General features: G+C 43.3%; 1 protein-coding gene and 1 long non-coding RNA gene across 2 annotated transcripts; one reads left to right on the top strand and one right to left on the bottom strand.

Annotated features, from left to right (window-relative positions):
* Window positions 1-1113: 1113 nt before the first annotated feature.
* On the top strand, window positions 1114-8154 carry LOC105491255 (cytoplasmic polyadenylated homeobox like). The gene is made up of 3 exons (XM_071084989.1): window positions 1114-1496; window positions 3937-4130; window positions 7196-8154. Exons 1-3 carry the CDS (start codon window positions 1472-1474, stop codon window positions 8126-8128), a joined length of 1152 nt encoding a protein of 383 aa, XP_070941090.1. The 5' UTR covers window positions 1114-1471; the 3' UTR covers window positions 8129-8154.
* LOC139359919 (uncharacterized) lies at window positions 2726-13188 on the bottom strand. The gene is made up of 3 exons (XR_011616578.1): window positions 11657-13188; window positions 4394-4499; window positions 2726-3926 (listed from the first exon to the last, which is right to left on the bottom strand). It is a non-coding gene; the product is annotated as an uncharacterized lncRNA (long non-coding RNA).
* Window positions 13189-21093: the final 7905 nt, after the last annotated feature.

Below are 21093 nucleotides of genomic sequence, written 5' to 3'. Positions count from 1 at the left end.
TCCTTATATAAAAAGAAGACGTATATATAACTTAAAGTATACCTATTTTTAGTTGTATATTTATAAGCATATATATCTCTGTAAGGTTCTGTTCTTATAGAACCACCTCCAATACCAAGGTCTGTATCATACAGGGTTCAATCAGAGAAACAGTAGTGTTCCCAAGTCAAATCCCATAGTGAACTAGTGAGCTATATAAAACATATGTGTGTGTGTTTATATTATAAATATATAAATACATATACAATACACATACATACTCATACATATATAGAGAGACATATATGTGCCTTAGTCCATTTAGGCTGCTATAACAAAATACCATAGACGGGCTACTTTATAAACAACAGAAATTTCTCACAGTTCTGGAGATGGGGAAGTACAATCAGGTTTGGTGTCTGGTGAGGGCCCATTTCCTCCTGGACAGCCATCTTCTCACTCTAATCTCACATGGCAGAAGAATCACAGAGGTCTCCTCCCTCCCTCCCCCTCTCTGCTCTCTTTGATAAAGGCACTAATCCCTTTGAAGAGGACTTCACCCCCGTGACTCAACCACTTCCTAAAGGCCCCATCTCCTAATACCATTACCTTGTGGGGGAGGATATTGACCTACGAATTTTGAGGCTACATAAACATTCAGATCATAGCAATATAGAACTTACTTCTATAATTGTAGGGGCTGGATAGACAGGAATAAAGTCTGTGGCAAGCCCTTTGAAAAAGCAGTCAGAAACGCCTGAGGCACCAGCTGAGCACAGGTGGGAATTTTTTAAATTTTCATATAAATAAGGGTATCGCCGTGTTGCCCAGGCTGGTCTTGAACTCCAAGGCTTAAGTGATTCTCCTGCCTCAGCCTCCCAAAGTGCGGGGATTACAGGCATTAGACACCACGCCCAGCCAGATGTGTTTTCCGGCTTCCCTCCAGAAAAACCTCAGTTTTGCTCTTAAGCCCTTTCACTGATTGAATTGAACCCACTCAGTTTACCCAAAATATTCTCACTTACTGAAAGCCAGCTGATTATATAAGCTAATCACATCTACAAAATACCTTCACAGCCACGCCTAGATTCACGGTTTATTGAAAAAATAGGGAGTGTAGCACAGCCAGGTTGACTGCTCTACATCGAAATGATGAAAAGACATGAGTTTCAGAAGAGCCGAGGAAAACAAAAAATACGAAGTAAGGTAAGGACATTCTTATAATGTAGAAACTAATGTAACCAAATCAAAATAATTAAACGAGTCATATTTAGAAAGGTATTATTAAAGAGGCAAAATCGCCTAGTAGAATCTGTACTTCTACTCAATCTAATTCAAGTTTCTTTCTACAGGTGTTAAATATTTAATGAGGGGATTAAATTGAAAGGTATTTAAGAAAAGGGTGGGTCACCTTGACCCTACATAAAGCCTGTGTCTTGGGAGCTGCTCAGTTACTCTCTGATCTCCGTGGAGTCCAGATCTTCTACCCAAGATGAGTTCGGACGGCACTTCAGGTGGTAAGTTCCCATCAGCTTTTTCTCCGTTCTTTGGTAATGCTACATGCCTTGATTTTTTTCTTTTTTTTTTTTCTTTTTTTTTTGAGACGGAGTCTCGCTCTGTCGCCCAGGCTGGAGTGCAGTGGCGGGATCTCAGCTCACTGCAAGCACCGCTTCCCCGGTTTACGCCATTCTCCTGCCTCAGCCTCCCGAGTGGCTGGGACTACAGGGCCCGCCACCTCGCCCGGCTAGTTTTTTGGTATTTTTTTTTAGTAGAGATGGTGTTTCGCCGTGTTAGCCAGGATGGTCTCGATCTCCTGACCTCGTGATCTGCCCGTCTCGGCCTCCCAAAGTGCTGCGATTACAGGCTTGAGCCACCGCGCCCGGCCTCCTTGCTTTTTTTCAAGTCCAAGTTTAAAGCACAAACACGGTTAGAGGTACAGATTGTTGGAGCAGCAGCTGTTTTTCGCTGATAAATTGTTAGAACAGCCATGGGTACTTTGAAGTTGGACTATTGAATTTCAAATGTAAAATGGCAGCCGTGAGTCCCCTACAAGTGACATCTACCTAAAATTTTAAAGTCGACACTTTAAGTGGAGAAAAGAGTATATGAACTACTTAATGAATCCTACAGAATTTTATTAAGATGTATTACTTTCCATTACAAAGTACCAGTTCTTGTGTATCTTTCTTAACCTTCTCAATTGTCTCATGAGTTTTACCTCTTTCATTAATTTTCCTCCTCCCTACTGCTTCCTCTTTTGATAATTTTGTACATTTTCAGTAAATTCTCTCTTTGGAAACTTAGGTCATTGATTATAACTTTCTAATATGTACATTTAAGTGTTTATCCAATTTAGTATGACTTTGGCTGTAGGCCTACAGTAAAAATGCAGAGTAACAATTAATAAAACAAGGAAGCCAAAGCAGGGGGATCAATTCCAGAGTTTGAAACCAGCCTAGGCAGTAGAGCAAAGTACTATCGCCACAAAAAAAAAAAAAAAAAAAGAGGCCAGGCAGGCGCGGTGGCTCACTCCTGTAATCCCAGCACTTTGTGAGGCCGAGGCGGATGGATCATGAGGTCAGGATATTGAGACCATCCTGGCGAACACGGTGAAACCCCGACTCTACTAAAAATACAAAAAATGAGTCGGGCATGGTGGCGGGCGCCTGTGGTCCCAGCTACTCGGGAGGCTGAGGCAGGAGAATGGCGTGAACCGGGGAGGCGGAGTTTGCAGTAAGCCAAGATGGCGCCGCTGCACTCCAGCCTGGGCGACAGAGCGAGTCTCCATCTCAAAAATTTTTTAAAAATTAGGAAGGCACGGTGGTGGTGCATACGTGTAGTCCCAGCTACTCCAAAGGCTGAGGTGCAAGAATCGCTTGAACCCAGTAGGCGGAGGTTGCAGTGAGCTGAGGACACGCCACTGCACTCCAGCCTAGGTGACAGAGGGAGACTGTCTCAAAAATAAATAAATAGCTGGGCGATGTGGCGGGAGCCTGTAGTCCCAGCTACTCGGGAGGCTGACGCAGGAGAATGGCGTGAACCGGGGAGGCGGAGCTTGCAGTAAGCCAAGATGGCGCCACTGCACTCCAGCCTGGGCGACAGAGCGAGTCTCCATCTCAAAATTTTTTTTAAAATTAGGAAGGCACGGTGGTGGTGCATACGTGTAGTCCCAGCTACTCCAAAGGCTGAGGTGCAAGAATCACCTGAACCCAGTAGGCGGAGGTTGCAGTGAGCTGAGACCACGCCACTGCACTCCAGCCTAGGCGACAGAGGGAGACTGTCTCCAAAATAAATTTAAAAAGAAGGATTTAATTGAAATATAGTGTGCATGCTTAAAATAGCGAATATTTATACATGTTTAATTTAATGAATGTTCACAAACCAACTACACTCATGGAACTCAGAGAGCACTCAGATAAAGAGAACGTAGTGGCACCCAAAGGTCTCCGTTCGCTTCCTTTCAGGCTCAGACTGCGTTCCCTCAGTAGCCCATATCGTGCCTTTCAATCAGTATAGATGAGTTTTTCCTCTTGTACATTACAGTGATGAAATAATAAAATATTCTTCTGCAATTAGTTCTAATTTTAAAGATAAATTCTCTAATCCAGATAGTAAATATGTTAGGCTGTGTGGACCCTAGACACATTTGAGCCTCAACTAACTCTGCTACTGTGGCTTGAAAACAGCCATAGACAGTACATAAGCAAATCAATGTGACTGGTGTTTCGATAAAACTCTATTTACAAAATGAGGCAACTGGCTGGATCTGGCTCATAGGCCTAGAGTTAGCCAATTCATGCTTTCATTTGTAATTTTATTGTGAGTAGCTATGAGGTCACGCCTGGATTTCACCTTGGGAAGGGGAGGGAATCAATGGTGCTAACACTGGAACTCTTCTTTGGTCTGGTAATTACCAACATTCTCCAATGTTCTTCTCTCTGTTGATACTTTTGTCAGGTTTCCCAGCCAAAGAGAATCATCATAATGAAGAAAGACAAACAAACAAACAAAGAAAAACAAAACGCCGACATAAATTTTCTGAAGAATTATTGCAGGAACTTAAGGAAATATTTGGCGAAACCTGTTATCCTGATTACACAACTAGGAAAACACTGGCCAACAAATTTGGATGTCCAGTGAATGTAATAGATGTAAGTTCAAGATTTTTTTTTTTTTTTTTTTTTTTTTTTTTGAAACAGGGTCTCACTCCTGTCACCCAGGCGGATTTACAGTGGCACAATCACGGCTCACTGCAGCCTCCACTTTCCGGGCTCAGATGATTCCCCCACCTCAGTCCACTGAGTAGCTGGGACTACAGGAGCACACCGCCCCGCTGGGCTTCGTATTTTTTTGTAAAAAATGAGGTCTTACACCCCGCTGGGCTTCGTATTTTTTGTAAAAACTGGGGTCTTACCGTGTTGCCCAGGCTGGTCATGAACTCCTGGGGTCAAGAGATTCACCCGCCTCAGCATCCCAAAGTCCTGGGATTAGAAGCATAAGTCACCACATCCAGCTGTTTCCTATAAAATTAAAGGGCAATGAGTACAGATGGAGGTAGAATGCAGGGGATTGGATACGAAGGTACAGAATTCAAAGAAATGGGAGAGAGCAATCAAAATATATATGTATATACAGTTAATCCTCCATATCCACTGGGTCCGCATGCAGATTTGGAAAGTTAAAAAATGAAAATAGGATGGGTGCTGTGGCTCTCACTTCCAGCCCTGATCACATCACTGCATTCCAGCCTGTGTGACAAAGTGAGACTCTGTTTCAAAAACAAGGGGAGGTCGGGGTTGGCGGGGGAGCGCAAATAACAATACAAAAATTTTAAAATGATACAAATTTTAAAACAATACAGAATAAGAAATATTTATGTAGCATTTGTGTTATATTAGATATCAGGTATTGTATGTCATCTAGAGATGGTTTAAAGCATATGAGAGAACATGCATAGTATATATGCAAATGCCACACCATTTCATATGTATGAGGGCCTGAGACATCCTCAGACATTGGTATCCATAACCAATTTCAGAGAAAATTGTATACATGCACACAACAATATGAAAATATAAAAAATTAAGCAGTATATAGCATTTCATTGCATAAGAAATAGTATTATGTACTTCTGAAAATACAGTGGGTATGTATTGTGAAAACCAGACTACAGTGAGGCAAATTTGGAAGCAGTGGATGAGTTGATGCTGCTGTAGTTAGTGGTGGTGACGGTGGTTTGGGCCAGCTTGCTAGCTGTGCGGATGGATGGGACTAATGAGACTGTAGATGTTTGAGATGAAGCTGACAAAGTTTACCATGTGTGGGATATGCTGTGAAAGATAAGGTGGACTCAAAGGTTACTTGGACATTTGACTTAAGTCTATAGAAGATGAGAGTTGCCTTTTACTAAGGAGGGGACCTAGGGAGGAGCAGGTGTGTCAGATAAATCAAAATTTACATTTTGGACACATGAAGTTTCATATGTAAGATAAACATCCAAGTGGAAACACTAAGTGAACAGTCGAATATGCAGTTCTGAAGGGTTGGGAGAGCACTTAGCTAAGATTTAAATCTGAGAGTTGTCTGCTAGTGAGCTGACTGATGGGTGGTAGCCCCTAGTAGCTTCAGAATGAGGGTTGAAAAGATCTAGGCAGGATTAGAAAATTGGGACTTTCAACCCCATCCTCCAACTTCTGGAGAGGAGGTGGAGCTGAAGGTTAAATTGATCACCAATAGCCAATGGCTTAATCAATCATGACTATATAATAAAGCCTCCAGGAAAAAAAAAAGGACTGAGTTTGAAGAGGGTCCAGATAGTTGAACATGTGGAAGTTCCTGGAGGTGGCTTATCCAGGGAAGGCAGGAAAGCTCTGCGTCCCTTGCCGTATATCTCACCCTATGCATCCCCTCATCTATATCCTTTGTAATATCCTTTCTAATCAACTGGTAAACCTGAGTGTTTCACTTAGTTCTGTAAGCCACACTGGCAAGTTAATCAAACCCAGATAGGAGGTCAACAGTAGCCCTGACCTGAAGCCAGTCAGTCAAAAGTTTCAGAAGCCAAGACTTGCAACTGGCATCTGAAGGAGGGGCAGTCTTGCAGGACTGAGCCCTCGACCTGTGGGATCTGACAGTATTTCCAGGTATATAGTGTCAGAATAGAATTGAAGGACGCCCAGCTTGTGTGTACTGCAGAACTGTTGGCCTGGTGTGTGGAAAAACACATTTGCTCACACAAGCCTTTCCCTGTTGATTGTTGTGGTATGAGAGCAGAGGAAAAATGGTTTCTTTTTTTTTCCCGCAGAGTCATACAACAAATATATGCTCAGGAAGTTATTCAAACAATTCTACTCTTTAGTTGTAACCTGTGAACCAATGCATGTAAGAATTATGTGCATATAAGAAACAGAAAAGTGGGCCAGGTGCAGTGGCTCATGCCAGCACCTTGTATTTTTTGTAAAACACAAGTAATCCCAGCACTTTGGGAGGCTGAGGCGGGCAGATCACCCGAGGTCAGGAGTTCAGCGCCAGCCTGGCCAACATGGCGAAACCCCATCTCTACTAAAAATACAAAAAAATTAGCCAGGCATGGTGATGCACCTGTAATCCCAGCTACTCGGAGTCTGAGGTAGGAGAATTACTTGAACCCAGGAGGCGGAGGTTGCAGTGAGCCGAGATTGTACCATTGCACTCCAGCCTGGGCAACAAGAGCAAAACTCTATCTCCAAAAAAAAAAAAGTCAAGAAAAGGAACAGAAATGTGGATGTCAGAAAACACACCACTAATTCTCCTTACCGGGAGAGTATGAGTAAAGTAGCAGGGTTGTGTGAACAATGCACGACTAGGTGGGACAGCTGGGAGCCTCTTCTGTAGCACAGAGTGAGTTTCTCCGTGAACAAGCAGAACATCACATATGGGTCACAAACAGGTTGGGGAGAGATTCTGGAAAGCCACGGTTTACATGTAAACCATGGTGTCACTGTCTCCAGTGAAGGAGGTTATGGTTCTAGAAATGCACAGTGCGTGACCTGTGTTACCACATGTGCCTCCTAGGATAGATTGCCTTTATTATTTATATGCTTTAATGTCAGCAGGCAAGTCAGGGACTCTGTTTGGAAGAGGCTTAAATAGAAAAATCCTCCTACATTAAGGAATGCATACAAGAATATATTCAGATAAGTAGAGTCAATAAAATAATATTATCTTTTCCCTCTAGAATTGGTTCCAAAATAAAAGAGCCAGACTTCCACCTGCAGAAAGACACAGATTATTTGTTCTTCAGAAAAAGCATTATTTTCCAGTCCGAGCCCATCCATTTTTAAGCTGTCAGGAGGCCCAGCCTGCAGTTCCTAACTATGCCACAGAGCAGAGCTTCTCTGGAGCCCAGGGGGTTTTGATGAGTACAGCTGGTTGCTCCCCTCTGGAGAAACAGAGGATTCCCAGTCAACAGATGGGCTACAATTGCTTCTCTTTGGAGAACCAAGAGATTCTCAGTCAACAGGTGGGCCCCCAGTGCTCTTATCTGGAGAAACCGGGGATTCCCAGTCAGCAGGTGGCCTCCCAGAGCTACCATCTGGTCACAGGCACTGAAAAGCAACCACGCTGTGCTTTGGAGTATGGTGGTGACACAGGAAGTGGGCATTTTACTGACTATCGTTTTCTCAGCTACAACTCTGCAGTATGCCTTCATCCTCCTCCATCTTCTGTGCCATATTTTCATGGAGAAAGGACTGAAACCAGGGAAAGCCAGCATGCAAGTCCCTTCCTTTTGGATTATGCTCAAGGTGCATATGGGGTGAAGAAAGACCATTGTCATTGCTCATTCTCTTTCTCACTGCTGCAAGAACAGCAGCAGAATGATTGGCAGTATCACCCGCAGCAGCACCAACAGCCTCAGAATTACTTAGAGGGGATGATGGTCCAGGAGCGGCTGCCGATGGACTCGGGTCCTTGGGATCTAGGGAAGCAGTGGCCCTCGGCTCAGTCACAGCTGCAGAGTCAACTGCCTCAGAATAATGGAAAGCCGTTGTGCTCTCAACTGCAGCAGGTGCCTCCCCAAATAGCTGCCGACTCACCCCTGCTGCCTCTGGGGCAAGATATGCAGGAAGGGGCTTCAGAGCAACCCAGGGCCCAAGGGCAGCAACTTTAAGGTGAGGAGTAGGCAAGGGTCTGCAGCAGGGAACCAAGGATGCAGCTCTGCAAAGTAGTGCTAAGTGTCAGAGAACCCCAGTCACCCACACAGTAGTGCAAGGCAGAGCCCTTACCAGAAGCCTCCACATTAATAAAAGAAAAAAAAAAAAAAAAAGCCAGGTGAGGTTGTTTGAGCCCAGGAGTTCAAGAAAAGCCTGGGCAACATGGTGACTCTCTGTCTCTATAAAAAAACTTTTTTAAAAAATTAGCTGGGCATGATGGTGTGCTCCTGTGGTCCCAGCTACTCAAGAGGCTGAGGCAGGAGGATCACTTGAGCCCAGCAGTTCGAGGCCAGCCAGGGCAATATTGGAAGATCCCATCTCTACAAACAAAACAAAACAAAAATATAAAACTAAACCAAAAAATTTAGCTAGGCATAGTGGCTTGTGCCTATGGTCCAAGCTACTTCAGAGGCAGAGTGAAAAGATCACTTGAGCCTGGGAGGTGGAGGCTGCAGTGAGCTGTGATCATTCCACTACACTCCAGCCTGGGTGACAGAGTGAGACCCTGTCTATGAAAAATAAAATAAAAAAGAAGAAAACTAAAACTGTCTACAGTGTCCACATGTGTTATAGCTCGTGACCATGTAGTTTATGGTGGCCTTGACAAGTCTGACTCCATATAATATGGATTGAAAAACTAGCAAGCACAAAGATTGCAGGAGCATTGCTCAAACCACATCATGCAAAGTCTAATGACATTTTGCCTTCAGAAAAAGGAGGCTCTTGCCCAGCCCCTGCTTCAGGCATTGTTCCCCTCAGAGGCAATATAGCCAACAAGAACAGAGTAACCACAAAGTCCCACAGCAGTGACAATTGGATGGGGGGTTCTAAAGGCTACTCTTACAAAACTCTCTCCTCCATGGACCAGAGCAGTATCTCCAGGATGTGAAGCATGGCCTACCAGGACCCAGCTGTATCTTCTCAGCAGCCAGCTCCACCGAAGAAGCTCTGCCTGTGAAGGGAGCTGCGGCAACATCAGCCTGGCCTTTGTACATCTCAAAAGCAGCCCAATATAAAGGCAGGAGCTTTTAAGTGTAAGGCATTTAAAGACACAGTACATAAAGCCAGGCACAATGGCTCACACCTGTAATCCTAGCACTTTGGGAAGCCAGGGCAGGAAGATCTCTCTGAGCCCAGGGATTCAAGACCAGCCTGGGAACCATGGCAAGACCTTGTCTCTAGAAAAAGGAAGAAAACAAAACAGTACAAGAGGACTCTGAAAAGCCTCAGGAAGTTGCTGTGCTGAAGCAACCCCCACCAGCCCTCTTAGCTGACAGCTGCTGCCCAGGAATCCAGAGTTTGTGACCCAATCATCTAGGGATGTGACGCCAAGGCCAACAAAGATCTGAAGTACCCAGGTGAGTCTCTGAATGTCAGGTGCTGACCTGATTTTTTAGAAAAGATCAAGTGTCTTTGAACTTCCAGGTCTTTTTAATAGTTTTGGTCTTTGACATGTAGAATTATTTCTCAAAGATTCCAGAGTTTTGTCAAAGCATATATTATAATATGAATTAGGCAACTTGCGTTAAAAGCTGAAATTTCCCATCAATTCTCTATTAGATGCATCCTACATAGAAATTCTTCCAAGTGTTCCAAAGAATACACAGCCATAGAAACACAGTATATCAAGTTGACTGATGAAGAATCAAAATAAAGTATAAAGTAATAAGCTAGCACAGTTAATAAGAATGAGCTAGATCTATAGATACATGTGAGATTTATGAGGCACAACGTTTCATTGTTTTTTCCAGAGCAGGAGTGGATGTTTATTTTAAAGGACTTTAGAACAGGAAAGAAAGGAAAGTAAGTTTGGAAGAAACCTAAGTTGGGACGTGAAGGTCAAGTGTGGTCTTTAACTTTGATCTTAGGACTTTATAGGGTGACCCCTTTTCCATGATTCTTCTTTTAGGGCAGTCTGCCCACATGTGCAGTGCTTGAAAAATAAGCACACAAAGTGTGTTTAGGGAGTTGTGTGTGTACCCATCTGAGGCTTTTCCTCGCCTTTCTGGTGGAGTAACCCCAGGACATATTCCACCATTTTGTCTCTTGATGCACATGCCCCAGAATTTGCTGCTCCCTGGCATCTGCATTCAATTAACACTTTAGTGTAACAGGTATGGATCATCAGAAAATGGCCTCTCCCTGGCCCCAGTGGCCAGTTTATTGCCTTTACAGAGGCAATGTGAAACTTGCTGAACCATCACCCGGCTTTCCTGGGGGTGGGGGAGAGACCTCTCCTGCCTGTCTCATGCCTGTCTAACTACCTGTAAAATTTTCACCCTCAAGAGCCCAAGACCTCAAATCTTTGAAAGAAATTAGATAAAGGTCAGTCTTATTTAACTGCTTCCCGCTGACAAAGGGGATGTGGTGGTTCTGCATGTCTTGGCCTTTTGCTAGCTGTCAGGGTAGGAGGATGACTCCGTGGGTTGGCGAAAGTAGTATCTAGCAAGGTCCAAGGGAGACAGGGGCAGGAGTTTGCCTTCCTGTCCCACTAATGGGCAGTCTAGGGGTCCCCTGTAGAGGGGTGCCTCTTGAATATTGAGAGGACAGTATCCCACACTGAGGATCATCTGGAGCTTGATGGCCTGAAGGCGACAGGAGACAGATCATGTTACTAGATTTAGAAGACATACGCCAAAGCAAAATAAGGGAATAAGGACAGCTCCAAAAAATTGAGGCTGCCAAGATGCCCAGTTAACTGGTAGCCATGGTCATGCCTGCTAAGACTTGGGCTGCCAACTTATTTCAGTGTGCCCAGAACTAGAATATTGGTCCAGATTTTTAAGTTACCCATCTGTTTTGTTTCTTCTGAGCTGCAGTGAGAGATCACCGGTTGGTTCACAGAAATAAGCAAGGTTAGGCTACAATGCAGACAAAAGCTTAGAACTGATGACGTTAGAAAGTAAGAGTAGGTGTACCATAAATTGTGACATATAGTTTTTCTCTTTACAGTCCTCCTTTTTATTAAAATCATGATAGGAATGATTTGTTTGTAAAACAAACTTTAGTCTTATCATATTTGGCCTGATTGCATAAAATGCAGCAAGGATAATTATTTTTACATAGGCTTTTAAAATTGGCTTTGATGGAACTCTGTTCCATAAGAAATCTCAGATAAGACATTTTAAAAGCCAAGCACAGCCATGGGTTTGTACCCTCAAATACCTATGAGAAGGGTAGATTTCTCTCCTCTTGAGGTCTCTAGATAACTTGGAGCACCTGGGCCTGTTAGACAGTGACATCCTTTACTCACCACAGGTTAGGTCCCCATACAGGGACTCTGTAGACAAGGTATGAGGCCAGTCTCCCCAAGGAACTTTTATTGGCCCTATAAGTCAAGCTTGATTTCCTTAAAGGAAAGCATGCCATTCCAGTCAAAGTCCTGGTAAAACAGCCAATTTCTCTAATGGTGTCCTGTTGCAAAAGAAAACATTCTAATTGCATTTATGCAAATAACTATATTGCCACACATTAAGAATACTCACATATAGTTTCCAAATTCTGGAGAAATCAGAGAGAAACAAATGTGCTCCAAATTTTGTTCACAGGAGTATACTCAATTGTGAAAAGCTGTAAATAGCTCAAAAGAAATGTTTTCTTGGCTCTGAAAAACAAAGGATTTTGCAAAAAGTCAAAAAGATTACTTCACTCTTCTATTCAGTGCGTTCAGTTAACTCTCATTCCACTTGATATTCATGAACATTTCAACCATTAATATATGTATCTGCTTGGCTATCTGCTTTTAATTAAGCTGACTTTTAACCATAGCGCTCTTTAAAAAATCATTTTACATCTCTTATTACCCTACTTTATCCAGGCCAAATGAACAATATTTCTGGCCTTTAAACATTATCAAAAGTAACCTCACAGGCGAAACAAATCTTAACTAAGGTTATGACTTAACCATGAGGTGCTTTTAAAGAGGTGGCAAGCAGTTTTTAAAACATTTAAAGCCTCCACAGGTAGCTCAGAGAAAGGAAAATTCAAGAAGGGAAGTCAGAAGTCATTCATGGAGGGGCAGAGAAAAAATTGCCTGGACTATCATATATCTGTGCAGAACATGATGTGTTGAAAGGAACAAGAGCACATTATAAATTGGGTGGAGAAGCACGTGGTTGGTGCAGAGCATCTCTGCACAGCAGGAAAAGGAGACAATTACCAAGTGCATTACAGACCTTAAGCTGCTGGCAAAGAAGGCCCAAGCACAGCCAGTTATGTAAATGTATCTATCCCAATTGAGATAGCTAGAAACAGTTGACTGACTAAATGGAAACTAGTCTAGGTGACAAAATATTTCTGTATTGGTGTCTACTGAAGTTATAGTTTACCTCTCCTAAAAATGAAAAGTTTATTTCATATAGTGAGAGAATGAAATCTATCAGCCAGTCAGATGTTTCTCATCCTTCTTACTCTGCATCTGAGTTGTTCCATAATCACTTCTGAATAAGCAGTTTGCCTTAGATTAAAACTTGCTGCCTAACTAAAAATTAGCAGGCTATAGTTTAAATTTGTAATTCTACCATCTTTCAATAAAGTGACAATTGAATGAGAAAAAAAAGTTATCCCCCCTCAAGAGATTGCTCAGTTAGATTTTTTGCTAGGACTTTTCTGAATAAGTGTGGGATATTTCTAAACCTCTGAGGTAGGGCTTTCTAGGTTGAAGCTATTGGTTAATGATTTAGGTAGCTTTCCTGGGAGAAATAAGGCTATTAGAGAGAAAGATGAATTTAGAGGAAAGGTAAATATTCAGTGAGCACTGATCTTGGAGATTATATTTTTGCCCCAAAGAGGTGTGAGGTATTTAGACATTACCAAGGACCAGTGGGAGAATGGTAATTGGTCCCTTAAGTAATAAAAAGGGGTATGGATCTTTTATTTGAGGGGAAGGGATGCCATTTGCCCTACCCAACAGGCTTAAAGCCCTATCCTTCCTGTTCTGCTCTCAGTTATGAAAGACTGAAGAGGCTAATCTGAGGACCTCTTGCACAGGGGCACTGGGTTCCAAGGCTGACTTGTAATTTTCTCCTAGTTCATTATTAAGCCAAATAGTTTACGTTTTGGAGAAATTAAATTTTTCCCACTTTTAGGGGATGCATCCAAGGGGCATGTCCTGTGATATGAAGACATGACTACCCATCTGGGAAGAGAGAACAGAGGAGGAAAAAAGGAAAAAATAAAAAAGAAGGCATCCCCCCTTTCTTCTATTATCCTGAAGAGGGTATTTCCCATCAACCTGGGCTCTGGACTTAACCAGTCTTTACAGTCTACCCTTAATAACTGTATCGTCACAATTACCCACTTGAGAACAGAGGGAATACAGAAGTGAACAGTGAGCCCCTGTCTATCTCTGGGCTTCTGGAATTAACTAGTCCTTACCAGAGACACAATGTTTAATTTTAAAGTGCGTTGCCTAATTAATAGTATAGTACAAGAATTATCAAAATGAAACAAGGTAAAGCTAGGTATTGTAAATCTGGAATACACATAAATATATGCATACACACATAGTAAAAAATATTTCTAAAAATATAGATACTGTATTGATAGTCTTTAAATTACTGAAAGTTTAATTTGGACAAGATAAAAAAGAATAGCTTTTCTCCTCTGTTATGAAACTGAGAAATAAAAATAAAATTCTAAGGGCCCAACTTACTGAACAGACCACATCTTGACTAAGGGGACCCAAGAGAAAACTGAGTTCTCGGCTGGGCGTAGTGGCTCCTGCCTGTAATCCCAATGCTTTGGGAGGCCAAGGCAGGTGGATCACCTGAGGTCAGGAGTTCAAGACCAGCCTACACAACATGGCGAAACCCCGTCTCTACTAAAAATTAGCCAGACATGGTGGCAGGCACCTGTAATCCCAGCTATTCAGGAGGTTTAGGCAGGAGAATCACTTGAACCTGAGAGGCAGAGGTTGCAGTGAGCTGAGATTGAGCCATTGCACTCCAACCTGGGTGACAGGAGCGAAATTCCGTCTCAAAAAAAATAAAACTGAGTTCTCAGCCATGACAGGATGGGAGGTCAGACACAGCTCGTTATACCTGTTCCTTCACTATCATTAAGCTTTCTTCTGTAAGAGCTCAAAAAAACCAGCCCTTTCAAAAGATTCCACCACTTATATCAACCAACTGCTTGACTGCTCTCCCTTCTTTTAGCAGTTTCAGCATAACAACAGATGAGCTTTTCTTCTGATGAGAGACCACCAACTATGGAATGATCCTGGCCAGTCTATGACGAATGCCCAGTGAGGGTTTTTGTGTCCTCTACTTCACCTTTGGATGTCAAAGAGCACAACACTCCACCCTGGGATCATGCTGATGCCGCCATCTTTGAACATGGGTCACAGAGAGGCATGAAGCTGAATTGCATATATATATATGTTTCTCCTTTCATAAATATGCATTATTTTCTCTATAGCTCATTGAATATGTATATCTGGCCACCCCATCCAGCTTAAATTCCTGTCTTATTCTTTGGACCCTTGAAGTGTCTATTTCTAGTTTCTGGCTGGGGAGCTATGCTTCCCAGCTTGTCAGAACGGCCACCCTGCAGGCTACAATCCTTTATGAAAAATAAAGCTCTCCTTTCCATATTTATGAATCTTATCATTCTTCCATTGACAAAACATAGCATTATAAACAGAAATGTGAATAAAAGTATACTAGCGTCTGTGGATTCACTGGATTTTATATGCACACAATCACACCGTCTGCCAATAAAAGTATTCTTTCTTATTTCCAGTCCTTCTACTTTCATTTTTCTTCCTTACTACTTGGCTGAGAAATGCAGTAAAATGCTAAATCGGGGTAGAAACAACATCACTGCCACATCGCCAAGCTTCACATCAGGTATATTTCCAAACATATATTACCAAATATGGGCTTAAGGGGTTCCCTTTTATTTCTGTTGTTCTTAGCTTCTTCCCTCAAAAATCTGAAATCTCTCCGAATTTTTAAGTTTTTAAATGTCTTTCTTCATCTGTTGTGATGATGGTATTTTTCTTCCATAATCTGTTCATGTGGTGACTGTTGGTAAAGCACTGCGATTTTAGAAAAATCCAACTAGCTTATGACATACCCTTTTTATGTATTTCTAGATTGGAGGTGCCAGTAGTTTAAGATTTTGGTGTCTATGTTCATGAGTGATATTGGCTTCATTTATTCTTTATTAAATGCTTGAAATTTAAAGTGATTCTGCCTGGCTCTGACATTATTTTCATGGAAACATTGTTGACTACTGACTCCATACAATTACAAGACAAGCATTTCTCTTTAGATCAGTTTTGGGGACATTGAATTTTTCTTTTTTTCTTTTTTCTTTTTTTTTTTTTTTTTTTTTTGGACGGAGTCTTGCTCTGTCACCCAGGCTGGAGTGCAGTGGCTCGATCTCTGCTCGCTGCAAGCTCCACCTCCTGGGTTCATGCCATTCTCCTGTCTCAGCCTCCCAAGTAGCTGGGACTACAGGCGCCCCCCCACCACACCCAGCTAATTTTTTTGTATTTTTAGTAGAGATGGGGTTTCTCCATGTTAGCCAGGATGGTCTCGATCTCCCGACTTCGTGATCCGCCCACCTTGGCCTCCCAAAGTTGTGGGATTACAGATGTGAGCCACCGCACCCAGCCGGGAAGTTGAATTTTTCTAAGAATATATCCATTTCATCGAAATCTTCAAATTTATTATAAAATCACCCCAACATCCTCTTTTTCATTCCTAGGGCATATGTAGCAGTGTACTGTTTGTAATGTTTCATATTTGGACTTTCTATGTCTGTTCTTGATTTGTTTGCCAGACGTTTGTCCTCTCAAACAACCAGGGTCTGTGGGAAAGACCTCAGTGGTCTTTGTGAGCATGACTTTCTGGGGCAGTGGGGGCTGCTGAGGGCCAGGGGGCCTGTCTGGTTAGATTCCTGGGCCTCTCCTAGACAGCTCAGGTGTCCCGGCTCCTGCCAGTGGGTACCCACATCCCCTAGTCACTGAGGGCCTCTGTGAAAAGACATCTGCACGTTTCAGGAAGGCCCTGTCACTGCACAAAGGATTCCTGAGGCCCTGGGACTCAGGCTAAGCAAGGACTTAGTTAAGAGCGGGTCGTGTTGCAGGCTTGCATGCAGCACGATCCCATTTTCCTCCACAAAGACAACTGCTCACAGGAAGGCCCAGGGCCCCCAACAAGCCACTTTCACTTGTGTCCTCCTCAGACTTCCAGTGCCTAAAAACCCAGGGTGGGGAAGCCTCAAGGATGCGGTCCCAGATCTGGCAAGGCATGTTCCAGTCCTGGTCACGTGCGCACTGAAGCCTTAGGAGACAGAAATGGGGACTCAGGGGTCAAAATCAAGATTTAACCCTTGGAGGGCCGTCATGGCCTGAATTCTGGCCAACCCCCGCATTCATATGATTCATATGTTGAAGTCCAAACCCCTAGTACCTTCAAATGTGAGGGCCTTCAAAGAGGTAATTAAGGTAAAATTGTAATAGCCAGTTGGGTTTATCTTGTCTGCTGCTCAGAAAGCCAGATGTCCTGAGAACAACTGGTATTACAGCAAAGAAAGAGGTTAATCAGGATGGGCGCAGTGGCTCACGCCTGTAATCCCTACACTTTGGGAGGCCGAGGCGGGTGGATCACGAGGTCAGGAGATGGAGACCATCCTGGCTAACACGGTGAAACCCCGTCTCTACTAAAAATACAAAAAATCAGCCGGGCGCGGTGGCGGGCGCCTGTAGTCTCAGCTACTCAGGAGGCTGAGGCAGGAGAATGGCGTGAACCCAGGAGGCGGAGCGTGCAGTGAGCCGAGATCCGGCCACTGCACTCCAGCCTGGGTAACGGGGTGAGACTCCACCTCAAAAAAAAAAAAAAAAAGAAAAAAAGAAAGAAAGAGGTTAATCATCACAGGGCCAGCCAGGTGAGAACAAGGAGAAACTTCTCAAACCCATCTCTCTGATAATTCGGAGGCTAGGGCTTTTTTAGGATATTTTGGCAAGCAGGGTGCTGAGAAACAATTTATGAAATCACAGGGGTATGTAAAACTGTCTTCATGCAGCTGAGCTAGTTTCTGGGAGGGGGCCTCACGGACCAGGAGGGGCTTTTGATCTACTAAAGTGCCAAATCTGAAAACTATCTCACACACTCATTCTCTGAGTTTTACATTCGCGATGTTATTTTTAGGGGTAGCTGGGGAAGTTATAAATTTTGTAACTCCTGGCTACGTGACTCTGGAGTACTCAACAACCTATAGAAAAACACCCTGATCGAAGGCAGGTTATTGGTTAACTATGCCTATTTTTTAGAAAAGTTTAAGTCGCCGGGCGCGGTGGCTCAAGCCTGTAATCCCAGCACTTTGGGAGGCCGAGACGGGTGGATCACGAGGTCAGGAGATCGAGACCATCCTGGCTAACACGATGAAACCCCGTCTCTACTAAAAAATACAAAAAACTAGCCGGGCGAGATGGCGGGCGCCGGTAGTCCCAGCTACTCGGGAGGATGAGGCAGGAGAATGGCGTGAACCCGGGAGGCGGAGCTTGCAGTGAGCTGAGATCCGGCCACTGCACTCCAGCCCGGGCGACACAGCGAGACTCCGTCTCAAAAAAAAAAAAAAGAAAAGTTTAAGTCCCTGCCATAATTTTAACCTTGTCTTATGAATGTTGCTTTAACCTCCGAATTGGTGGGGGCAAGGAGTGGAAGGGCTCAGTTTTTCTTGCCTCATGTTTAATTATAAACTAAATATTTCTCATAGTTATCTATGAGAACTCTGTGTTAGAATAAGATTAAAAAAAAAAAGGGGGGGGGCGCTGTCAGGTTAGAAGTAGGATGAAGTCGGCCGGGCGCGGTGGCTCAAGCCTGTAATCCCAGCACTTTGGGAGGCCGAGACGGGCGGATCACGAGGTCAGGAGATCGAGACCATCCTGGCTAACACGGTGAAACCCCGTCTCTACTGAAAAATACGAAAAACTAGCCGGGCGAGGTGGCGGGCGCCTGTAGTCCCAGCTACTCAGGAGGCTGAGGCAGGAGAATGGCGTGAACCCGGGAGGCGGAGCTTGCAGTGAGCTGAGATCCAGTCACTGCACTCCAGCCTGGGCGGCAGAGCGAGACTCCATCTCAAAAAAAAAAAAAAAAAAAAAAAAAAAAGTAAGATGAAGTCTACCATATTAGATTATTCTTATTATAATTCTGCAAAAGGCTGTGCACAGTGGCTCAGGCCTTTAATCCCTATACCTTGGCCTGGCCAAAAGCCCTTTTAAACACTCAAACTATACAGCAAAAAATCATTAATAAAAATGTTGACCAGGCTGGGCGCGGTGGCTCATGCCTGTAATCCCAACACTTTGGGAGGCCAAAGCGGATGTATCATCTGAGGCCAGGAGTTCGAGACCAGCCTGGCCATAATGGTGAAACCCCATCTCTATTAAAAATACAAAAATTAGCCAGGTGTGATGGCACAAGTCTGTAATCCCAGCTACTCAGGAGGCTGAGGCTGGAAAGTCGCTTGAACCTGGGAGATGGGAATTGCAGTGGGCAGAGACTGAGCCATGGCACTCCAGCCTGAGTCACAGGGCCAGATTTCATCTTGGAAAAAAAAAAAATGAAAAGAAAAAGAAAATGTTGACCAGACATCGTGGCTAATGCCTATAATCCCAGCACTTTCAGAGGCCAAGGCAGGGGGATCGCTTGAGCCCAGGAGTTTGAGGCTCTAGCGAGAGAGCCAAGCCTTGTCTCTAAAAAAGAAAAATAATGCTATATTAGAAACTATTCATTTAATGCAAAAGAAAGCAGTAAATTTCAGGCCTCTGAGCCCATGCTAAGCCATCATATCCCCTGTGACCTGCACGTATACATCCAGATGGCGTGAAAGAACTGAAGATTCACAAAAGAAGTGAAAATAGCCTTAACGGATGACATTCCACCATTGTGATTTGTTTCTGCCCCACCCTAACTGATCAATGTACTTTGTAATCTTCCCCACCCTTAAGAAGGTTCTTTGTAATCTCCCACACCCTTAAGAAGGTTCTTTGTAATTCTCCCCACCCTTGAGAATGTACTTTGTGAGATCCACCCCCTGCCCGCTAAACATTGCTCCTAACTCCACAGCCTATCCCAAAACCTGTAAGAATTAATGATAATCCCACCACCCTTTGCTGACTCTCTTTTCGGACTCAGCCCACCTGCACCCAGGTGAAATAAACAGCCATGTTGCTCACACAAAGCCTGTTTGGTGGTCTCTTCACACGGACGCACGTGACAGTAAATATGATTTTGGGCACACCAACATCTGTATCACTCAGGTTTCAATCAGAGAAACAATCAGTAATGTTCTGAGGTCAAATCTAATAGTGAACTAGTGAACTATATATATGTGTGTGTGCCTGTGTGTATTTATATTATATAGGTACATATACGTCTATACACATACACACTTGTACATATATATATAAAGCCATATATATGCCTTAGTCCATTCAGGCTGCTATAACAAAATACCATAGATTGGTTAGCTTATCAACAACAGAAATTTATTTCTCACAGTTCTGGAGACTGGGAAGTACAATCAGGTTAGGTGTCTGGTGAGGACTCACATCCTAGTAGAAAGTCATTTTCTCACTCTAACCTCACATGGCAGAAGGATCACAGGGATCTCCCTCTCTCCCTCCCCCTCTCTGCTCTCTTTGATGAAGACACTAATCCCTTCATGAGGACTCCACCCTCATGACTTAGTCACTACCCAAAGGCCCCACCTCCTAATACCATTACCTTGGTGGTGAAGATTTTGACATATGAATTTTGAGGCTACATAAACATTCAGGCCATAGCAATACAAAACTCACTTCCATAATTCTAGGGGCTGGGTGGGCAGAATAAATTCTGTAGGGCAGGCCCTTCAGAAAAGCAGGTGGAAACTCCTGAAACAGCAGATGAAGCAGCTGAGCACTTATAGAACTTTTTTTAATTTTTACATAAATAAAATAAGGTCTTCCTGTGTTTCCCAGACTGAATTTTAACTCCTGGGCTCAAGCGATCCTCCTGCCTCAGCCTCCCAAAGTGTTGGGTTTCCAGGCTTGAGTCACCACACCCAGCCAGATGTGATTCCCACCACCTCCACCCCCCAGGGCAACCTCAGCTTTGCTCTTTAACTGATTGAAAATAACCCACCCAGATTATCCAGGATAATCTCATTTACTGAAAGCCAACTGATTATATAACCCAATCACATCTACAAAATACCTTCACAGCAATGCCTAGATTCGTGTTTTATTGAAAAAATAGGAAGTGTAGAGCAGCCAAGTTGACACGTAGACAGCACCATCGCAATGATAAAAAGACACGAGTTTCAGAAGAGGCGAGGAAAACAAAAAATACAAAGTAAGGTAAGAACATTCTTATAATGTGGAAACTACTATGGCCAAACTGAAATAATTAAACAAGAGTCATATTTAGAAAGGTATTATGAAAAAGACAAAATCATCAAGTAGAATCTGTACTTCCGCTTAATCTAGTTACTTCAAGTTTCTTTCTACAGGTGTTAAATATTTAATGAGGGGATTAAATTGAAAGGTATTTAAGAAAGGGTCGGGTAACCCTGATCCTATATAAAGCCTGTCTTTGGGAGCTGCTCAATTACTCGCTGATCTCCGTGGAGTCCAGGTTTTCTACCCAAGATGAATTTGGACAGTACTTCAGGTGGTAAGTTCCCATCAGCTTTTTCTCTGTTCTTTGGGATTGCTACATGCCTTGCTTATTTTTCAGAGTTTGTCAAAGTTCACAGCACAAACATGATTCGAGGTACAGACTGGTAGAGCAGCAGCTGTTTTTAGCTGATAAATTGTGTTAGAACAGCCATGGGTGCTTTGAAGTTGGACTCTTGAATTTCAAATGTAAGATGGCAGCCATGAGTCCCACACAAGGGTCATCTACCTAAAGTTTTAAAGTTGACAGTT

This window comes from Macaca nemestrina, chromosome 18, assembly GCF_043159975.1.
Source record: "Macaca nemestrina isolate mMacNem1 chromosome 18, mMacNem.hap1, whole genome shotgun sequence".
NCBI lineage: Eukaryota > Metazoa > Chordata > Mammalia > Primates > Cercopithecidae > Macaca > Macaca nemestrina.
Note: the sequence above shows the minus strand (reverse complement) of the source record. Positions and strands in the feature narration are given on the sequence as shown.

Coding starts and splice junctions, on each gene's coding strand:
- LOC105491255 (XM_071084989.1), top strand. CDS start 1,472: ATGAGTTCGGACGGCACTTCAGGTG. Junction 1,497..3,936: donor TTCGGACGGCACTTCAGGTG/GTAAGTTCCCAT, acceptor TACTTTTGTCAG/GTTTCCCAGCCAAAGAGAAT. Junction 4,131..7,195: donor GTCCAGTGAATGTAATAGAT/GTAAGTTCAAGA, acceptor TTTTCCCTCTAG/AATTGGTTCCAAAATAAAAG.